We start from the raw sequence: 18010 nt of genomic DNA on the forward strand, positions 1-18010 counted from the left end.
TTTAGCCAAGTCGGGGCATAATTATTTTTGAGGATTCCGTACCTCAATCAGGAAAAATACCTCAATCAGGAAAAACAGGACCCTTGTTTAATTACAGGGTGTTTCAAAAAGAATATACATATTTTGATACATATATTTATTGAATTTTAATGAAACTTTACATGCATATTTACAAAAAGTTCAGATTATAGATGTTCAGTATGTCCTCCATCAGTGGCACAAACAATATCACATCGATACTCAAATTCCTCCTATACTCGGGGGCAAGCATTTCCTTCGTCACTGTGTTATGGCAGTATGGATCCGGTTCTTCAACTCTTCCAGGTTCTGTGAGAGTGTTGGTACATAAACGTTGTCTTTAACGAAACCCAACAGGAAGAAGTCAGAGGGTATCAAATCCGGTGACCGTGGAGCCCAGTTGAGATGTGCTAAGTCGCCAGCTCCTTGATGACCGATCCAACGGTTCAGTAGAGTTTCATTCAGATATTCACACACGTGGTGGCTCCAATGAGGGAGTACCGCCGTCTTGTTGAAAAATGAATTTGTCTTCGTGCAGCCTTGAAAACAACCCGTTTTGTAACATAGCGAGATACTACTGACCATTAACCGTGTCTCCATCAAAGAAGAATGGACCATAAACAGGTGATCGGGATATCGCACAAAACACATTGATTTTGGGGGAATCTCGCACACGTTCAATGGCTGCATGTGGGTTCTGTAGGCCCCTAATGCGAACATTGTGTTTGTTTACCTGACCACTAACACGGAAAGTCACTTCATCACTGAACACGGTACATTGTGCGAAAGTGTTATCACTGTCAATAGCATCAAGAATCTCGTTACAAAATGCCACACATATGCGTTTGTCATCAGGACACAGGAGTTTGTGACAGCTGTAACTTGTACGGCTTCATAGCTGACCGACATCCCAAAACACGCCAAATTGTTGGTGTAGGCAGTTGTAACTCCCGACTGGCATGACGAGTTGATTTTGGAGGACTATGTTGAAAAGCTGTAACTTGTACGGCTTCATAGCTGACCGACATCCCAAAACACGCCAAATTGTTGGTGTAGGCAGTTGTAACTCCCGACTGGCATGACGAGTTGATTTTGGAGGACTATGTTGAAAAGCAGTTTGAATTCGTGCAACATTCTCTTCCGGAACACGAAGGTGTCCAGGACTCTTTCCTTTACATATGCATCCTGTATCTAGAAACTGTTGATACCATCTGCAAATGTTCCACCCATTTGGACGATCAATTAGGTACCTCAACCTGAAACATCTTTGCACTGTAATCACGGAATTGCACTAGACTATGTATTCGTTTCCCCAATAGCTGAGCCAAAGTGCAGGGATCAATAGTTTGGACAAAATAATACTTTTTAATAAGTATATTCTTTTTGAAACACCCTATACTTTGTTGTCTGTCCATCTGTCTGTCTGACTGTTAACAATATTTTTACATGAATGCGTGGTGATGACAAGCAGATAGAACAAGTTGGCAGTGTCAAATTCTTGGAATTACAGCTTAATAATAAATTTAATGGGAAGGAACATACCACAAACCTGCTGAATTCCCTACACAGACTCTTATTTGCTATGCGAATGTTGTCAGACATAGTTAATATAACTATAAAAAAGCTAGCGTACTATGCTTACCTTCATTCCATAATATCATATGGGATTATCTTCTGAAGTAAGCTAAAGGTATCAGAAACATGCAACATGAATTATTTATGTTGTGATCTAAAGAACAACCTGCAGAGGGTTGTTTAAGGAACTGAGAATGTTAACTAGTGCTTCGCCTTGTGATTATTCCTTAATGAAATTTTTCATTAAAAAACAAATTTTTCAAATCAGAAGTTCAGTTCGTGGAATCAATACCAGAAACAAGAATAACTAAAATGTAGACTTTCACGGCCGGAAATATCATGTCCATTATAATTATCCAGGCTGTTATGCCGTGGTCGGTTGATGAATTCTGTGTCGATTCCCAACGTTTCGTCTCCGACTGCGGGAGACATCTTCAAGGGGGTCCGTAGCTTGATGGAAGGTCCGACACACACACACTGACTCGCTACTGACTGCCGCTAAATTCCGTGTCCGCGCGCTCCCACGCCGCGGCGTGACGTCACGTGTTTTGAAAACGCCAGTGCAATTCGCCGCTGTCCGTCGCCGTCGATCGCTGAGATGGAACATCCCCACAATGCACTAATGATGAACGGATATTCGTCCGCCGAAATAAAACGTGCATTGAGGCAGCCATGCAGAAATCGTAGTGACGTACAGGCTACTGCAAAATCTAAGGTTTTCCTGCCGTTTGTTAAAAATGTAAAAATGTAACGGAAAGAATAGGCAGGATCTTGACGAAGCGGAATATTACCGTAATTTACAAGCCCACAAGGAAGATACAGGAATACCTTAAGCATGCCAAGGACGCTCGCAAACCATTGGAAAAACCTGGAGTGTACAGGATCCCATACAGCTGTGGAGATGTTTATGTGGGTACCACTAAAAGAGAACTGTTTCTAAACATCTGGAAGAGCACAAGGGCAACTGTAGAAGAGGAGAAACGGAATGATCAGCTGTTGCTGAGCACGCTTTCCAGGGAACCACAATATTCGTTTAGAGGAGACGCAAGTACTAGCGGCCACAAGCAGATATTACGAAAGGCTCTACAGGGAGGCAATCGAAATAGCTAAACACCCAAATAATTTCAACCGAAAGGAGGAGGGTGTGAAATTAAACGGTATATGGATGCCGGTGTTACAGAAGATGTGTACCACCCGTCCACTACTGGGTGATGGTAACGGCGATCGACGGCAGCGGCCAATTGCACTGACGTTTTTAAAACACGTGACGTCACGCCGCGGCGTGGGAGCGCGCGGACACGGAATTTATCGGCAGTCAGTAGCGAGCCAGTGGGTGTGTTGGACCTTCCAACGAGCTACGGACCCCCTTGAAGATGTCTCCCGCAGTCGGCGAGGAAACGTTGAGAATTGAACAGAATTCATCAACCGACCACGGCATAACAGCCCGGATAATTATAATGGACATAAGAATAACTTTCATGAAGATTTAAAGTCAGTCACTTTGGTTCAGAAAGGTGGCCGCTATCCAGCAGTACTCGTGCTTCAGTAACATGTCAGCAGCCATAAAAAGTTTAACTAATAATAAAGTTCCGTTTGAAGTGAGTGTAAAGGATTTATTGGTGGCTGCTCCTTCCACTCCACTGATGAATTTCTTAGCAGAAATGATTGAATCATGCGTGTTATTAATAATATCACTTAATGTGAATATTGTGTACAATCAGTGTTCTGTACAAATTCTGTGCAGTAATGCGATCATTGTAAATAGCTGCTGTAAAATGTTTTTATTGTATTTATTTATTTGATGATACGTGGCTACAACAGCCTAAGAATTATCAAATTCATCCGAGTGTATTGAATATTTAATATTTGGTGACAAGTTATATATTCTTTTAAATGTAAGTATGCTTAAGAATTTCTTTTTTATTTTTCCGGTTCCACATCCACTACGGCAATTTCATTTAGGCTCTGTGGAAGGTACATTAGCATATCTGTTCTTATTTTGTAAATATTTATTGTGTATCCTTGTATTTTGACATGTTCCACATTCTAGGGGATCTCACTATGGATTAATTGGAACAAAAAAATACATCTAATACAGGGTGTACGTAAAGTCTGGGAACACCAACTATTTATTGCACAAGAATTAAACATCGTACAGATTGCATTTTGAAGAGAAACTATGAAAGTTTTGTTTTTTACAAACAGTTGATTTGTGAACCACAAGGGATCCGGCAGACGTCAATAGGGTAATCGAATTCTTGCCGTACCTGTCCCGGCACGGCGCCGTCGACTGTGGCAGTCGCTTCCCCTGTTCTCTCCCAGAACTCTGCTACATCACGTGTGGAGGTGCTACAGAAACCAGATCTTTAATTTGTACCCACAGAAAAAAGGAAAAAAGTCACACGGAGTTAGATCTGGTGATTGGGGAGGCCATTTCACGAAACAGCTGTCCCTTTCTGTAGCACGGCCGATCCGTCGATGCTGCAGCTCCGTGTTCTGGTATCCACGAACTTTCGAATGAAAATGGGGTGGAGACCCAGCCTGCTGAAAGATGATCGGAGAGTCCGATTGCATATGAGGCATCAGCCATTACTGCAACATGTCCGAGTAGAAATATCCAGTGACAGTGCTCTCGGTGAAGAAGAATGGCCCGTACAGTTTTAGACGTGACGAGATACAAAAGACGTTTCCATTTGGGGAATCACATTCAAATGCAATGTATTCGTGTGGATGCTTCGTACCCCAACTGGACAATTATGCCTGTTCACTTTCCCATTAGTGTGAAAAGTGGCTTCCTCACTAAAAATTAAGCGATCCACAATGCCATCCCTATCCTCATTCAATTGTTGCAACTGCAAACAAAACTTAAAATGCTTGTCTTTGTCGTCATCATTGAGCTTCTGCACTAGCTCCAATTTGAATGGTTTCACAGACAGCTTCTGTCACAAGACTCTCCACACTGCCGTTGTAGCCATTTCGAGTTCACGGGATGCACAACGCACCGATTTCTCGTACGCACTCCAGATTCAGTTCACTCACACTGGGACGCCCCCTCCCCCTTGTGGGGCACAAACAACCTGTCGCAACGAATTTGTTTTGCCAATGGTAAATGGCCTTCCTTGTCCTTTTGTCGAACTCTGACACATAGGAAGCTCGCTCTGCACCTGAATTCGACACGTTTCTGACTAGCACTGACTATCAGCAAATTACCAAACTATGCTTTGGTGGTATACATGAACGGGAGGGGGAAAAAAAGTTTCAGGGTCCTCTTCAAAATGACATATGTATGATATGTGTACAATGTTTGGTTCTTGCGCAATAAATAATTGAAAATGTTCCCAGACTTTATGTACACGCTGCATAATCTGTCTGTACTTTCAGACGTGTCCAAAAAAACAGTCACCACACATTTGTGTAACTGATTCACCTCAATGGGCAACGGAGCCACCAGATTCAGTCCAGATGCTTAATTATGTCCGACCTCCTGCGGGAATCTCAAAGTAGCGAGCACCGAGGACGCAGACGGAGACCGTGGACAGGTCGCGCTGGGTGAGAACCCGGGTCAGCCTAGAAGCGTGCCGAGCTAATCCGCACAGTTGCAAAAACACTGTGAGTGGCACATAGGGTTAATACAACTGCCTAGTAATTAGGAGATCCCAGGTTCAAATCCTGGTCTGGCACACATTTTCACTCACTGCCACTCGTTCCGCACGAAGTCCCGCTGCAACTGACATCGATAGTCTCTTCCCTTCCCTTTCTTTTCTCCCCCCTCCATCTTCAGTCAAAAAAATTTTCTCAGTAACACGTAGACGTATCGAGGTGAAATTTATGTCACACACTGAGGTCTGTGGTCCTTCAGCTGTGTAAGATGTGAATCTTCTAAGTCACTGCAGTCAAAAGATACGGTCATACATTTTGATACTTACGAACCCCCTCGTCGAAACCTATTTGGTATTTCACGTTTGAGTCGAATCGTGAAATTTAGCAAGAAGCCAGCTTTCACAGTTCACTTAAAGGAAAAAATTACGAAACGCTTCATATGAGCAATAGAGTCATTCCTTGCCTGATATCATACTTTTACCATTGTGACCCAGACAGCGTGACTGATTATTATAATAATCGTTGCCTGCCTCCTGTATGACTTTATTTCACATTTATACTATTGAAATTGAGACATTTTTAAAATTTTGGAATCCCCAGAACCGACATCTTGCCAGTATCAATGTCGACAACAGGAAAAAACAGTCGAGATTCTCGATTCCCGGAATGGATGAACTGTATACCTAATTAAGTTTGTACGGAACCCTAAGTGCACAAGTCTTCCTAGCTCTTTTCTCTGATTTGATTTAGTACCTTTTCATTAGTTATTCTGATCTACCCATCTAATATTTGGCTTTAGTCGGGCTAACACTCTGCAAAATAACAGGATCGAAGCATATGAGGTGTGTTGCTACAGAAGGGTGTTGAAAATTAGATGACATACGGAGGACATACGGTGCCATATGTAGTTTTACAGGCTTATGTCTGTTGAAGTTATTTTATTTTATTGATCTTCAAGCAGCCGCTGGGCTGTCATAGTCTTGCAGAGGAACCTGATGCAGTTTGGAATTCTTATGTGATGGTCTGGATAGATGTCTGCCTATTACATATTACAACCCTTTTCAGCTGTCAGCGGTCTGTCAGTCAACAGACGAGGTCGGCCTGTACGCTTTTGTGCTGTACGTGTCCCTTCACGTTTCCACTTCACTATCCCATCGGAAAAAGTGGACCTAGGGACGTTTAGGAGTGTGGAAATCTCACGGACAGGCGTACTGTACAAGTGACACCCAATCACCTGACCACATTCGAAGTCAGAGTTTCGCGGAGCGCCCCATTCTGCTCTCTCCCGATGTCCAATGACTACTGAGGTTGCTGATATGGAGTACCTGACAGTAGGTGGCAGCACAATGCACCTAATATGAAAAAAGTATGTTTTTGCGGTGTCCGGATACTTTTGATCATATAGTGTATGTCTAGATGGATGACGTCCATAAAACATAATGGAATGGAATTTCTTTTATTTACTGTGTTGTTAATATAGGTCATGCATTTAGCTTCAATAGTAATTTTGTGTAAATTTTTGACTGTTGTCAAATGACAGATCATTCAATTGATGCATTATGTTTACAAGTAAATTATAGCTTTCATAATGCATCAATGGAACAATCTGTCATTTGACAACTGTTAGAAAGTTATACATTTCTCTAGAAGATGAATACATAACCAATATTAACAACACAATAAATAAAAGAAATTACTTTGCAAGATGTTTTATGGATGCCACTCTACCTAGGCGTATGTATAATATAAGATAAAAGTTGTACAATACTGTTACATGCACGTAGAATACAATGCTTATGAAATGCAGTATCAACAGGTGTGTTTGAAAATGGCATAAATGCCAAAGCAGGCTTGTTGTCAATCCATATAAAAGAACCAAGTAATACACTGTTTGCAACTCATTTTGTAAAAGTATAAAGCAGATGTCATATTATGAGCTTATGCGAGCTGTTTACCTGCGAAAGAAGAAGTTATGTAATATAATGCAAGGCAGCTGACTCTAATACCATTCTTTGATTCTTCAATGTGAATTTCTTCAGTAGACCTTTTGTGACTAATTCTTTTTACCATTCTCAGGTGACCTTACCTAACACACAGTTGAAGATAACTAGGAACAATCACCGTGTCAAGTTCCAGTTTTAATTAAAAACTCTTTGGAGAGATCTCCTTTAGTTTATACCTTTGGATGTGTCTGTGTTAGAATATATTTGATAATTCCCTCTGTTTTAGAGTCCACTCCAAATTTTGTCAAGATGCCAAACAATACTGCCCACTCAACCACTTCAGTCTGAAGACTGGTTTGATGCAGCTCTCCATGCTACTCTTACCTTGTGCGAGCATCTTCGTCTCTGAATAACTATTGCAACGTACATTCTGAATCTATTTGCTTTATTGGTCTCCCTCTACAATTTTTACCACCCGCCCATTCCTACAGTACTAAATTGGTGATCCCTTGATGCTTCAGACTGTGTCCTATCAACTGATCCCTTCTTTTGGTCAGGTTGTGCCATAAATTCCTCTTCTCTCCAATTCTCTTCAGTATCTCCTTGTTAGTTACATGATCAACCTGTCTAATCTTCAGTATTTTTCTGTAGCACCACACTTTCAATGCTTCTATTCTGTTTTTGGGTAAACTGTTTATTGTCCATGTTCACTTCCATACATGGCTATACTCCACACAGATACCATCAGAAAAGACTTCGTAACGCTTTTATCTATATTTAATGTTAACAAATGTCTGTTCTTCGGTAGTGCAGGGTGTCCGAAAAGTCTTTCCCTGATAACTCAGTCTAGAAGTAAGATGAAACTGGTGTCTAATTGTTTACAAACTATCAAAGTTTTTTTCACACATCGGTAAACTTCCACTTCCATTGTTGCCCAATGACAGTACACGTCAATATGACTTTGCGGTCGAAATGCTATCACGTATTGAGGACGATGATGGTTATCTCAGACGAATCGCCTTTTCCCACAAAGCGACCTTTTTTGTCAGTGGAGTAGTGAATCACCATAATGTGCGCATTTGGGGTTCACACCCCCTGGCGAGGTCATGGAGTGCACCAGAGGCAGTCCAAAGGTGAATGTATGGTGCGCGCTATTGCACGATCGAATTATCGGACCATTCTTCTTCGCTGAGGCTACCATCTGCAGTGTATCTGGACATGTTGCAGCTGTATGCTGTTCCTCAGCTGCTTCAGTGTCACCCCGATGTCTTGTTTTAGCAAGACGGTGCACCGCCTCATTGGGGTTTGGACGTCCGTGCGTACCTCGGTATGACCTTTCCTGGGCGATGGATTGGTCGTGATGGGCCAACGGTTTGGCCTCCACGCTCTCCTGACATAACCCCATTAGACTTCTTTTTGTGGGGTTATGTGAAGGATGAGGTCTACTGAACATGTGTACCAGATCTTGAAACCCTGCGGCAACGGATAATCACAGTCATTGAATCGATCCCTCCAGTGATGTTGGCTAATGTGTGGACGGAAATTGAATATCGCGTAGATGTGCTGCATGCTACCAAGGGTGCTCATGTGGAAGTTTACTGATGTGTGAAAAAAACTTTGATAGTTTGTAAACAATTAGACACCACTTTCATATTTGTACCTTACTTCTAGCCTGAGTTATCAGTTTGTGTAATCAGGGAAAGACTTTTTGGACACCCTGTACTTTTCTTGCCATTGGCACCCTACATTTTATATCCTCTCTCTAGTTCTACCATCATCAATTACTTTCCTGCTAAAACAGGAAAAGTCATCTACCAATTTAAGAGTCTCATTTCCTAATCTTAATTCCCTTACCATCACCTGATTTAATTCGACTTTATTCCATTAGCCTTGTGTTGCTTTTGTTGATGTTCTCCTTTCAAGAGAATATCGGTTCCATTCAACTGCTCTTCCGAGTAATTTTCTGTGTCTGTAACAGCAGCAAACCTCTAAGTTATTATTTCTTTTCTCTGAACTTCAATTCCTACTCAAAATTTTTCTTTTGTTTCCTTTACTGTTTGGTCAGCATACAGATTGAATAGCATCAGGGATAGGCTACGACCCCATCTCACTCCCTTCTCAACCACTGCTTCCCTTTCATGCCTTTTGACTCTTATTATTGCAATCTGGTTTCTGTACAAGTTGTAAATAGCCTTTTGCTTCCTGTGTTTTACCCCTGCTATCTACAGAATTTCAAAGAGAGTATCTCAGTTGACATTGTCAGAAGATTTCTCTAAGTCTACAAATGCTATAAATGTAGGTTTTGCCTTTCCATAATCGATCTTCTAAGATAAATCATATGGTCAGTATTGTCTCATGTATTTCTACATTTCTCTGGAGGCTAATCTGATCTTTGCCAAGGTCGGCTTCTACCAGTATTTCCATTCTTCTGTGAAGAATTCATGTTAGTATTTTGCAGCCATTACTTATTAAAGTGATAGTTTGGTAATTTTCACACCTGTCAGCAACTGCTTTCTCTGGGATTGGAATTACTACATTCTTCTTGAAGTCTGAGGGTATTTCACCTGTCTCATACATCTTGCTCACCAGATGCAAGAGTTTTGCCACGGCTGTTTCCTCCAAGGCTATCAGTACTTCTGACAGAATATTGTCTACTTCTGGGGGCCTTGTTTCGACTCAGGTCTTTCAGAGCTCTGTCGAATTCTTCACGCAGTATCATATCTGCCGTGGCATTTTCATGTACGTCCACTTCCCTGTCTATAATAATGCCTTCAAGTTTTATTTCCCTTGTATAGATCCTCTATATACTCCTTACACCTTTCAGGTTTCCCTTCTGTGCTTAGGACTGGTTTACCATCTGAGCTCTTGATATTAATACAGCTGCTTCTTTTTCCCCCAAAGGCCTCTTTAATTTTCCTGGAGACAGTATGTGCTTCAAATCTTTACATTTGTCCTCTAGCCATTCCTGCTTAACTATTTTGCACTTCCTCCCAATCTGATTTTTTAAACGTTTGTATTCCCTTACACCTGCTTCATTTGCTGAATTTTTGTATTTTCTCCTATGATGAATTAAATTCAGTACCTCGTGTGTTATCCAAGGACTTCTGCTGCCTTCAGTATCTCATCTCTCAGAGCCACTCATTCATTTTCTACTGTATTCCTTTCCCCTGTTCTAGCCAACTATTGCGTAATGCTTCCTCTGAAATTCTCAGCAACCTCTTGTTCTTTCAACTTATCCAATCTGCTTAATTTCCTACCTTTTTGCAGTTTCTTCATTTTTAATCCACAGTCCATAACCAAACAATTGTGGTCACAGTCCACATTGAAGTGTTTTTCTTGTTGATTTAGGGTTTTATGTACCTCCTGGCTCACTCTTTGTAGTTGAAGCCGAGTCAGAAAACTTCAGGAGATCTGTCACCTCATACAAGGCGTGTTTGAAAAGTCCGTGCAAAGTCCGAGAGATGGCACCACTGGCACGTATCGAGGTCGTTTTTAGTTAGTAGCATCTTTGGAAACAACGCACACCAAATTTCAGCCATATTGGTCTATTTCTTTGTGTTTGGCATTTGTGGGAATCAAGGTCGAGTGATAGTCAAAAAATGGACGAAAAAGAATTTCGTGTAGTGATTAAACATTACTTTATGAAAGGCGAAATGCCTCAGGAGACTAAAGAGAAGCTTGATAAACATTACAGCGACTCTGCCCCTTCGATTAGAACAGTTTATAAGTGGATTCAAAATTTTTGGAGTGGCCATATGGGCACAAGAAATGCTGAACGTTCTGGATGCCCTGTGGAGGTTATGACTCCAGAAATCATTGATAAAATCCATGATATGGTGATGGATGACAGAAGAGTTAAGGTCTGTGAGATTGCTAGTGCTGTGGGCATCTCCAATTAATGGGTACACAATATTTTGCATAAAAATTTGGACATGAGAAAGCTATCCACAAGATGGGTTCCACGATTGCTCACACTTGACCAAAAACGAAATTGTGTGAAGTGTTGCGAGGATTGCTTGCAGCTGTTCAGAAAGAATCTGCAGGACTTTATGTGTCGTTTCGTCACTGTGGATGAAACATGGATACATTACTATACTCCTGAGACAAAATAACAAACTAAACAATGAGTTACCGAGGGAGAATCCGCACCAAAAAAGGCGAAGACAACTTCTTCGGTTGGAAAAGTTATGGCGACTCACTTTTGGGATTCGAAAGGGATAATCCTCATTGACTATCTGAAAAAGGGTAAAACTATTACAGGTGCATAATATTCATCGTTATTGGACCTAGCTGCAAGAAAAACGCCGACGATTGGACCCCAAAAAAATCCTTTTCCAACACGACAATGCAACAGCACACACCTTAGCAGTTGTGGTCGCAAAATTAATGGAAATAGGATTCCAACTCGTTTCACATCCCCCCTGTTCTCCAGACTTGGCTCCCTCGGACTACTATTTGTTCCCCAATTTGAAGAAATGGCTGAGGGGACAAAGATTTTATTCAAATGAGGAGGTGATTGCAGCAAATAATAGCTATTTTGCAGACTTGGACAATTCCTATTATTCGGGAGGGATCAACAAATTAGAACAGAGTTCGAAGAAGTGTGTATAAGTCTAAAAGGAGACTATCGAAAAATAAAGGTTTACCCCAAACACGAAAGTAATTTTTATTTTTGCACGGACTTTTCAAATGCCCCTCGTATAGTGCCGCCATCTATTGGATCTTCATGAAACTTTAGGGACTGAACTAAGAATAATCCATGATACCCCACAACAAATTCTGCATTTTTCCAACTGAAACAGGCTGAGAAATAAAATGTGTTTTGCTACTTATCGAATGCCCCATGTAGGATGACACATAAAGTTAATTATAGTGCTCTCATTAGTGTACTTTTATGCAAGGCTGAAAGTGCGATACAAATAAGGTTGTATAATTTAAATAAATTGTTGGTGTATTAAGGAACTATTTATAGCTTTTGAACTGGAGTGATAAAATACTTCAATACTTATACCTACTCAAAATCTATGCTGTGATCAGATTCAGGCTTTAGAAAAATGATTAACTTCAGACACCAGTTGTTTCCAGTAATAGACTTATTCTCACAATGACTAACAGTGGAATAAAAGGATAGATGCTGAACAATCCTTAAATGAGCATAACAAGATTAAACAGGGTGAACATTAATAAAACCAACTGTAGGGACGGATTCTTGATTGGAAATGGAGGAAAAGAAAGTCCAATAAACATGTGTCTGGAAATCCGTTGTTGGCACAGTAGACGGTGCTGATGAATGAAAGTATCTCTGACTGTGTGTTGCAGGCTGTGTGATTGACACAACATACTGTTAAGTAGCAGAACGGTCTGATATTCATATCAGGAACAAGCCGAGATAGTGTTATACATTTGCCTGGAGCTTATACTGGGGTTTGTCTCAATATCCGGTAAAACCAGGTCCTCCACTGGCATCTTGTATGTTCGCCTGTCTGAAAGGACCTGCAATCGCACAAGTGCCCAAAAAGGACTTGACACGTTGTGTGATGTCGGTGTCTTTTACGGTACTCGGTTCGGTACAGTCACGCTGCCTCTCAACTGTTTCTATCAGCTTGGCCGTACACAGACACCCATCTCGGATTGTTCCTGACATAAATACCGGATCATGCTTACAGTACGCTGTGTCAATGTTACGGCCTGCGACACACGAGGAACGCACAGTCAGAGGAACCTCCATTTGTCGGCGCCATCTAACGTAGCAACGGAGCATTTCTGAACACATGTTCGTAGGACTTTCTTCCTCCGTATCCAGTCAGGAACCTGTCCTTGCAATTTGTTGGTTTTATTCGTGTTCAGCCTGTTGTGGGGCGGCGGGTGGAAAATAAATGTTATTATTATATACAGGGTGGTGCACGAAATGTGTTACCAATTGTTTCTTTCACAATTTACGACGCACATTAGATATCCTGCTGGGATCTCTGCAGCAGTACCAGCAGAGATTGGAAAAACAAATGAGTTACGAAATGACGTGTAATTCACGATACTGCCGCCAGGGGACTAGTAAGAAGCAATGGCTGACAATGGAAGACTGACGACACAGCAACGGTCGGCAATTGTGTTACTTTTTCGTGAAACGAAAAGCCGTGTTGTGACTCGGAGGCATTTTCGACAACAGTTTAACACACGGTGGGTCCCTTGCAAGAAGATCATCCACAGGTTGTACGATAAATTTGTACAGGAAGGAACAGTATTGGAAGCGAAGCGACCTCGGCCCGAGCCTGTTTGTTCGCCGAAGAATATTGAAGCAGTACGAGTTGCTGTACAGAGAAGTCCCGGGAAATCATGTAGAAAGGCAGCAGTGCTACTGGGAATATCCAGACGCTCCGTTCAACGCATTCTTAAAAGTGACCTCCATATGTACCCATACAAGATGACCTGTGCACAGAAGCTTACTGAAGAACACAAGCAGCAGAGACTACTGTTTGCTCAGTGGGCGGAGGACAGGGAAGAAACTCTCAACAACGTTTGGTTGTCAGACGAGGCGCATTTTCATTTAGATGGTGTGGTTAAGAAACAAAATGTACATTTTTGGGCCACTGAAAAACCGAAAGTGCTTCATGAACGACAACATTATGCTCTGAGGATTACAAAGTGGGCAGCAATTTCCAGTCACGGACATATTGGACCCTTTTTCTTTGAAGAAGCTGTGAACAGCGAGCGTTATTTGAGCATGCTTCGCAATAGCTTCATTCCACAGCTTCTTGCTACTGCCTTGCCCTTCAACACGCAGTGGTTCATGCAAGATGGAGCAAGGGCACATACTGCAAACATTATGTTGGAGTTTTTACAGGAGCGTTTCGACATGTGGATCATTTCACTCAGGTTTCCAGGTCACTTCAATGACGGACAAAATTGGCCCCCAGTAGTCCAGACCTCAATCCGTGTGACTTTTTTCTTTGGGGGTACCTAAAGGAAAAATTTTCCCGAAATGTCCACGTGATTTAATGGAGCTCAGAAGACTTAATCATCAAGCTTGCAGTGAAATTACGGGGGACATGTGCCGTAGGGTAATCACTAACTTCAGTGTTCGTTTGAAGGAAGTTAGGAAACGGAATGGTGGACATATTGAGCATGTCCTGAGTTAGAACAAATCTCCATGGACGGCTCTTCATTGTAGTATATGTTCCTTTCAGATTGTATTGACAATAAAATTTATATCCAAAAACAAAATGGTAACACATTTCGTGCGCCACCCTGTATATATTGTTTGCCGTTCTCAACACAGGCTCTCTAACTACAATGTTGGTAACCACAAAGTGATGCCTGTAATTAGAGTTCACTGTGCCCACTCTGATGGAGAATAAAAGTTATTGATTATTGAAGTTCATTTCTCTGAGGATTTTGGATGATGTCTGGGATTCATAGAAAATGCAGTTTACTATAACGATTTTCACTATATTCTGAAAACGATAAAGCGTTAAATTCCAGACAAATGATTACCGATATCAGCTATTGTAGCACCAGAGCTGTTCAGAGTCTATTGGGCGGATTCTATTATCCCTAGATAACGAAACTGTTCAATAATCGTTATCGATGTAAATGTTTAGAGTGAATGCTCGCCAAAATTTGATGTTAATACTCATCAAACGCCACGCTAGTAATGGTAGAAAGTCTGCCCTGCGGCAACACGTGAAAATATGACATATACCAACTGAGAATAAATCACTGAAGTTGTTCCGTTATTAACTCTTTACCCCAATGTGAACTCACTGTTAAGTGCATATCGAGTTACGTAATACGGCATCCGAGGCTGTTCCTTGCAACTGAACAAACGTGACGCGTCTTCTGACACGGAGTGTGTGCTGATACGAATCTAGAAGAGAACATGACATATACCAACTGAGAATAAATCACTGAAGTTGTTCCGTTATTAACTCTTTACCCCAATGTGAACTCACTGTTAAGTGCATATCGAGTTACGTAATACGGCATCCGAGGCTGTTCCTTGCAACTGAACAAACGTGACGCGGCTTCTGACACGGAGTGTGTGCTGATACGAATCTAGAAGAGAACATGACATATACCAACTGAGAATAAATCACTGAAGTTGTTCCGTTATTAACTCTTTACCCCAATGTGAACTCACTGTTAAGTGCATATCGAGTTACGTAATACGGCATCCGAGGCTGTTCCTTGCAACTGAACAAACGTGACGCGGCTTCTGACACGGAGTGTGTGCTGATACGAATCTAGAAGAGAACTGGACCCTACTCTAGCTCGCACGCTCTTATTTATATAGGCGCGGTGGGGACCGCCGAAGGCGCAGTCGACAGCATTTGCCTTCTCAACCCACCGCTGGGGCTAGTAAACCACCACTTCAAGTTACTAAATAATTAATTGCTTCATTCGCTGAAGGCCAATGAAGCTCTCGATTTAATTGTGCAATCAGCACACAGGTAATCTATAATAAAATTCTAATGTGGCTAGGTTAAATACTTTTCGCGAGAGAATTCTTTTAGTTGTACTGCACGCAATAGGTGAGCTCTGAACTTGCCCTTTGGAGAGACACTACAGCTATAGTTTTATAGCTACCTTTTTGAAACTTCTCACATCTTTGTTATTATAGCGTATCTCCCTTCTACCTAAATCTAAACACCCTTGCTGTATCTAATCACTTACTTAATCTATCTTGCTTCCGAATTTTTAGGATACAAAAACAGAAAATCATGAATTTCAACCAAAATATTACTTTGTGAGATCCAGCATGCTGTGCTGTACCACTAAATTACAATGAAAAAGGAATCTGAATATAAATTTTGAAGTCTCTAGCTCCTTCCTGTTGCGCTGATGATTTTTACGTAAAGCGTCCAAATTTCGAAAACTGTTGAAGTTGCTAAACTGAAACTTAATACGTGATTACTTTAGCATCATTCCTGACATGCTATTAACTTTTCAGATTATTTATTTTACTTTTAAGGTATTGTGCAACATTCGTCATGTCATAGCTAGTTACAGCAGACTACGCTGGCACGCAATGGAAAGCATATGAATTTTATATGGCATGAGTAGGCTGCTTCCCTACACTGTATGTAGAGACTAACTGCTGTCGAGAAAACCGGTAAAAGTCTAGTCGTGTCAAGTGTACCGTTAATGTAAAGCCAGGCGCTAAAAGGGTTAAAATTTTTGTATTTACACTTATAAATGTAATGTTATGTTTGTGTGTGCAGGGGATGATCACGTGCTGTAGTGGACTGAGCTGCAGCGGTCTCAGGGAGAGAAGATTTTATAGAAGAAACACCACCCACCTGTCTTCACTCGTGGAATAGTCTTTATTACGGACACGACGATGACGACGGTGAAGATATTGTTGACAGTTTGTTGTGCTTCGTATGGTGCCTGTGCGAGATGGGATTTGTGGGAAGCACTGAATGAGATTGCTGTGGTATTGCATAACAAATACTTGTCACAATGTTGACAGGGGTAGCAGTCTTTTGCTACTAAAGGTGATAAGTTTCCCATAATCATTTTTTTTGGCAGCTGGAAGATAGAGTGTCTTACCAAAGAATGTCCACTTGCTACAGCACCGGCAGATTCACTCACTGTGCACCTACGGAATGCATCCTCGGTTTTCAGCCAGTTTCTTTTGCTGTGTTACTTTTAGTAAGGATCTCGTCAGACGCAGTGTAGTTTCTGTTACAGTTTTGTATTTTGTTTGCTTAACTATAAAACCTGAAAAACGTACATAATGTACTTATTAGACTGTTTAATTGCCCGATTACTATACTTGCTTTCCTATCTTAGTGTTTTATGCTGTACTACCAGTTAGCACTTACTGTTATTGTGATGTTTTACCTCTTACACAGTTACAAAAAGAACTGTGCCTTAGGGCATTTTTTTATATCATTTTCGTATCTCTGTGACTGATGTCGTCCTGGGGAAAAGAAAGCTTTTACACTGTGCCATGTATGTAGATTGTATGTCTATTGAAGGGGGTTTAGTCTTTCCTTGGAAAGGAAGAAAGTTTTGAGCTGGTGAAAACTGATGTGAAGATGCCATTTTTTGAAACTGTGTGTTGTAATCCTATTCTGCAGCTGGAGCTGTTACTTTTAATTTAGTGACAATAATTTTTTACTAGGGACACTTCTGAATGCAGATGGCAATATTGCCCTCGAGAATGTAATTGGGGTAGTTCTTTGTGATTACTCACTGGCAGTAGCTTGAAAAAGCAAACGCATCCACAACGATATAGTTTATCATTGATATTTTCGTATAAGTGATATCGTACAGAGATATAAGCTCTGTCATACATTACTGGACATGAGGTTTGCCTGTTATGCGAAACACTGTTTTTTCCTAAGACCTCTACACCCATCATAGGTGAGTTTTGTGTGTTCATAGCTGTGAGACGTGAACATATTTTAAGTGATGACTAATCTATGAACATTTGTTTTGCATAACAGGCAGTCAAAATGGTGAATATGCATTTTACATATTGTTATTTTCGTCGCCGTGGTCTTTATTATGAAGACTGGTTCGATGCAGCTCTCCGTGCTACTGTATCCTGTGCAAGCATTTCATCTCCGAATAAATACTGCAACCTTCATCCTTCTGAATCCGCATACTGTATTCATCTTTTGGTCTCCCTCTACAATTTTTAGCCCCCACTCTTGCCTCCAGTACTAAATTGGTGATTTCTTGATGTCCCAGAAAGTGTCCTACCATACAGTCCCTACATCTAGTCAGGCTGTGTCACAAATTTCTTTGCTCCCCAGTTCTATTCAGTACTTCCTCATTAGTTACATGATCGACCCATCTCATCTTCAGCATTCTTCCGTAGCACCAGATTTCAAAAGCTTCTATTTTCTTCCTGTCTGAACTGTTTG

The 18010-nt window shown here is 41.2% G+C and overlaps 1 protein-coding gene across 2 annotated transcripts in view; it reads left to right on the top strand.

Moving 5' to 3' along the window:
- Positions 1 to 17694, top strand: part of LOC124720119 (potential E3 ubiquitin-protein ligase ariadne-2) — a 96723-nt gene extending 79029 nt beyond the window's left edge. Inside the window, exon 3 of one of the 2 annotated variants that reach the window (XM_047245418.1) lies at positions 16355 to 17694. In XM_047245418.1, the coding sequence (XP_047101374.1) occupies positions 16355 to 16361 (7 nt within the window). In that variant the 3' untranslated portion in view covers positions 16362 to 17694. The remainder of the gene's footprint in view (positions 1 to 16354) is intronic. The other variant, XM_047245419.1, reaches the window with a different exon arrangement.
- The last annotated feature ends 316 nt before the right edge of the window (positions 17695 to 18010 follow it).

The sequence above is a fragment of the Schistocerca piceifrons genome, chromosome 11 (assembly GCF_021461385.2).
Source record: "Schistocerca piceifrons isolate TAMUIC-IGC-003096 chromosome 11, iqSchPice1.1, whole genome shotgun sequence".
NCBI lineage: Eukaryota > Metazoa > Arthropoda > Insecta > Orthoptera > Acrididae > Schistocerca > Schistocerca piceifrons.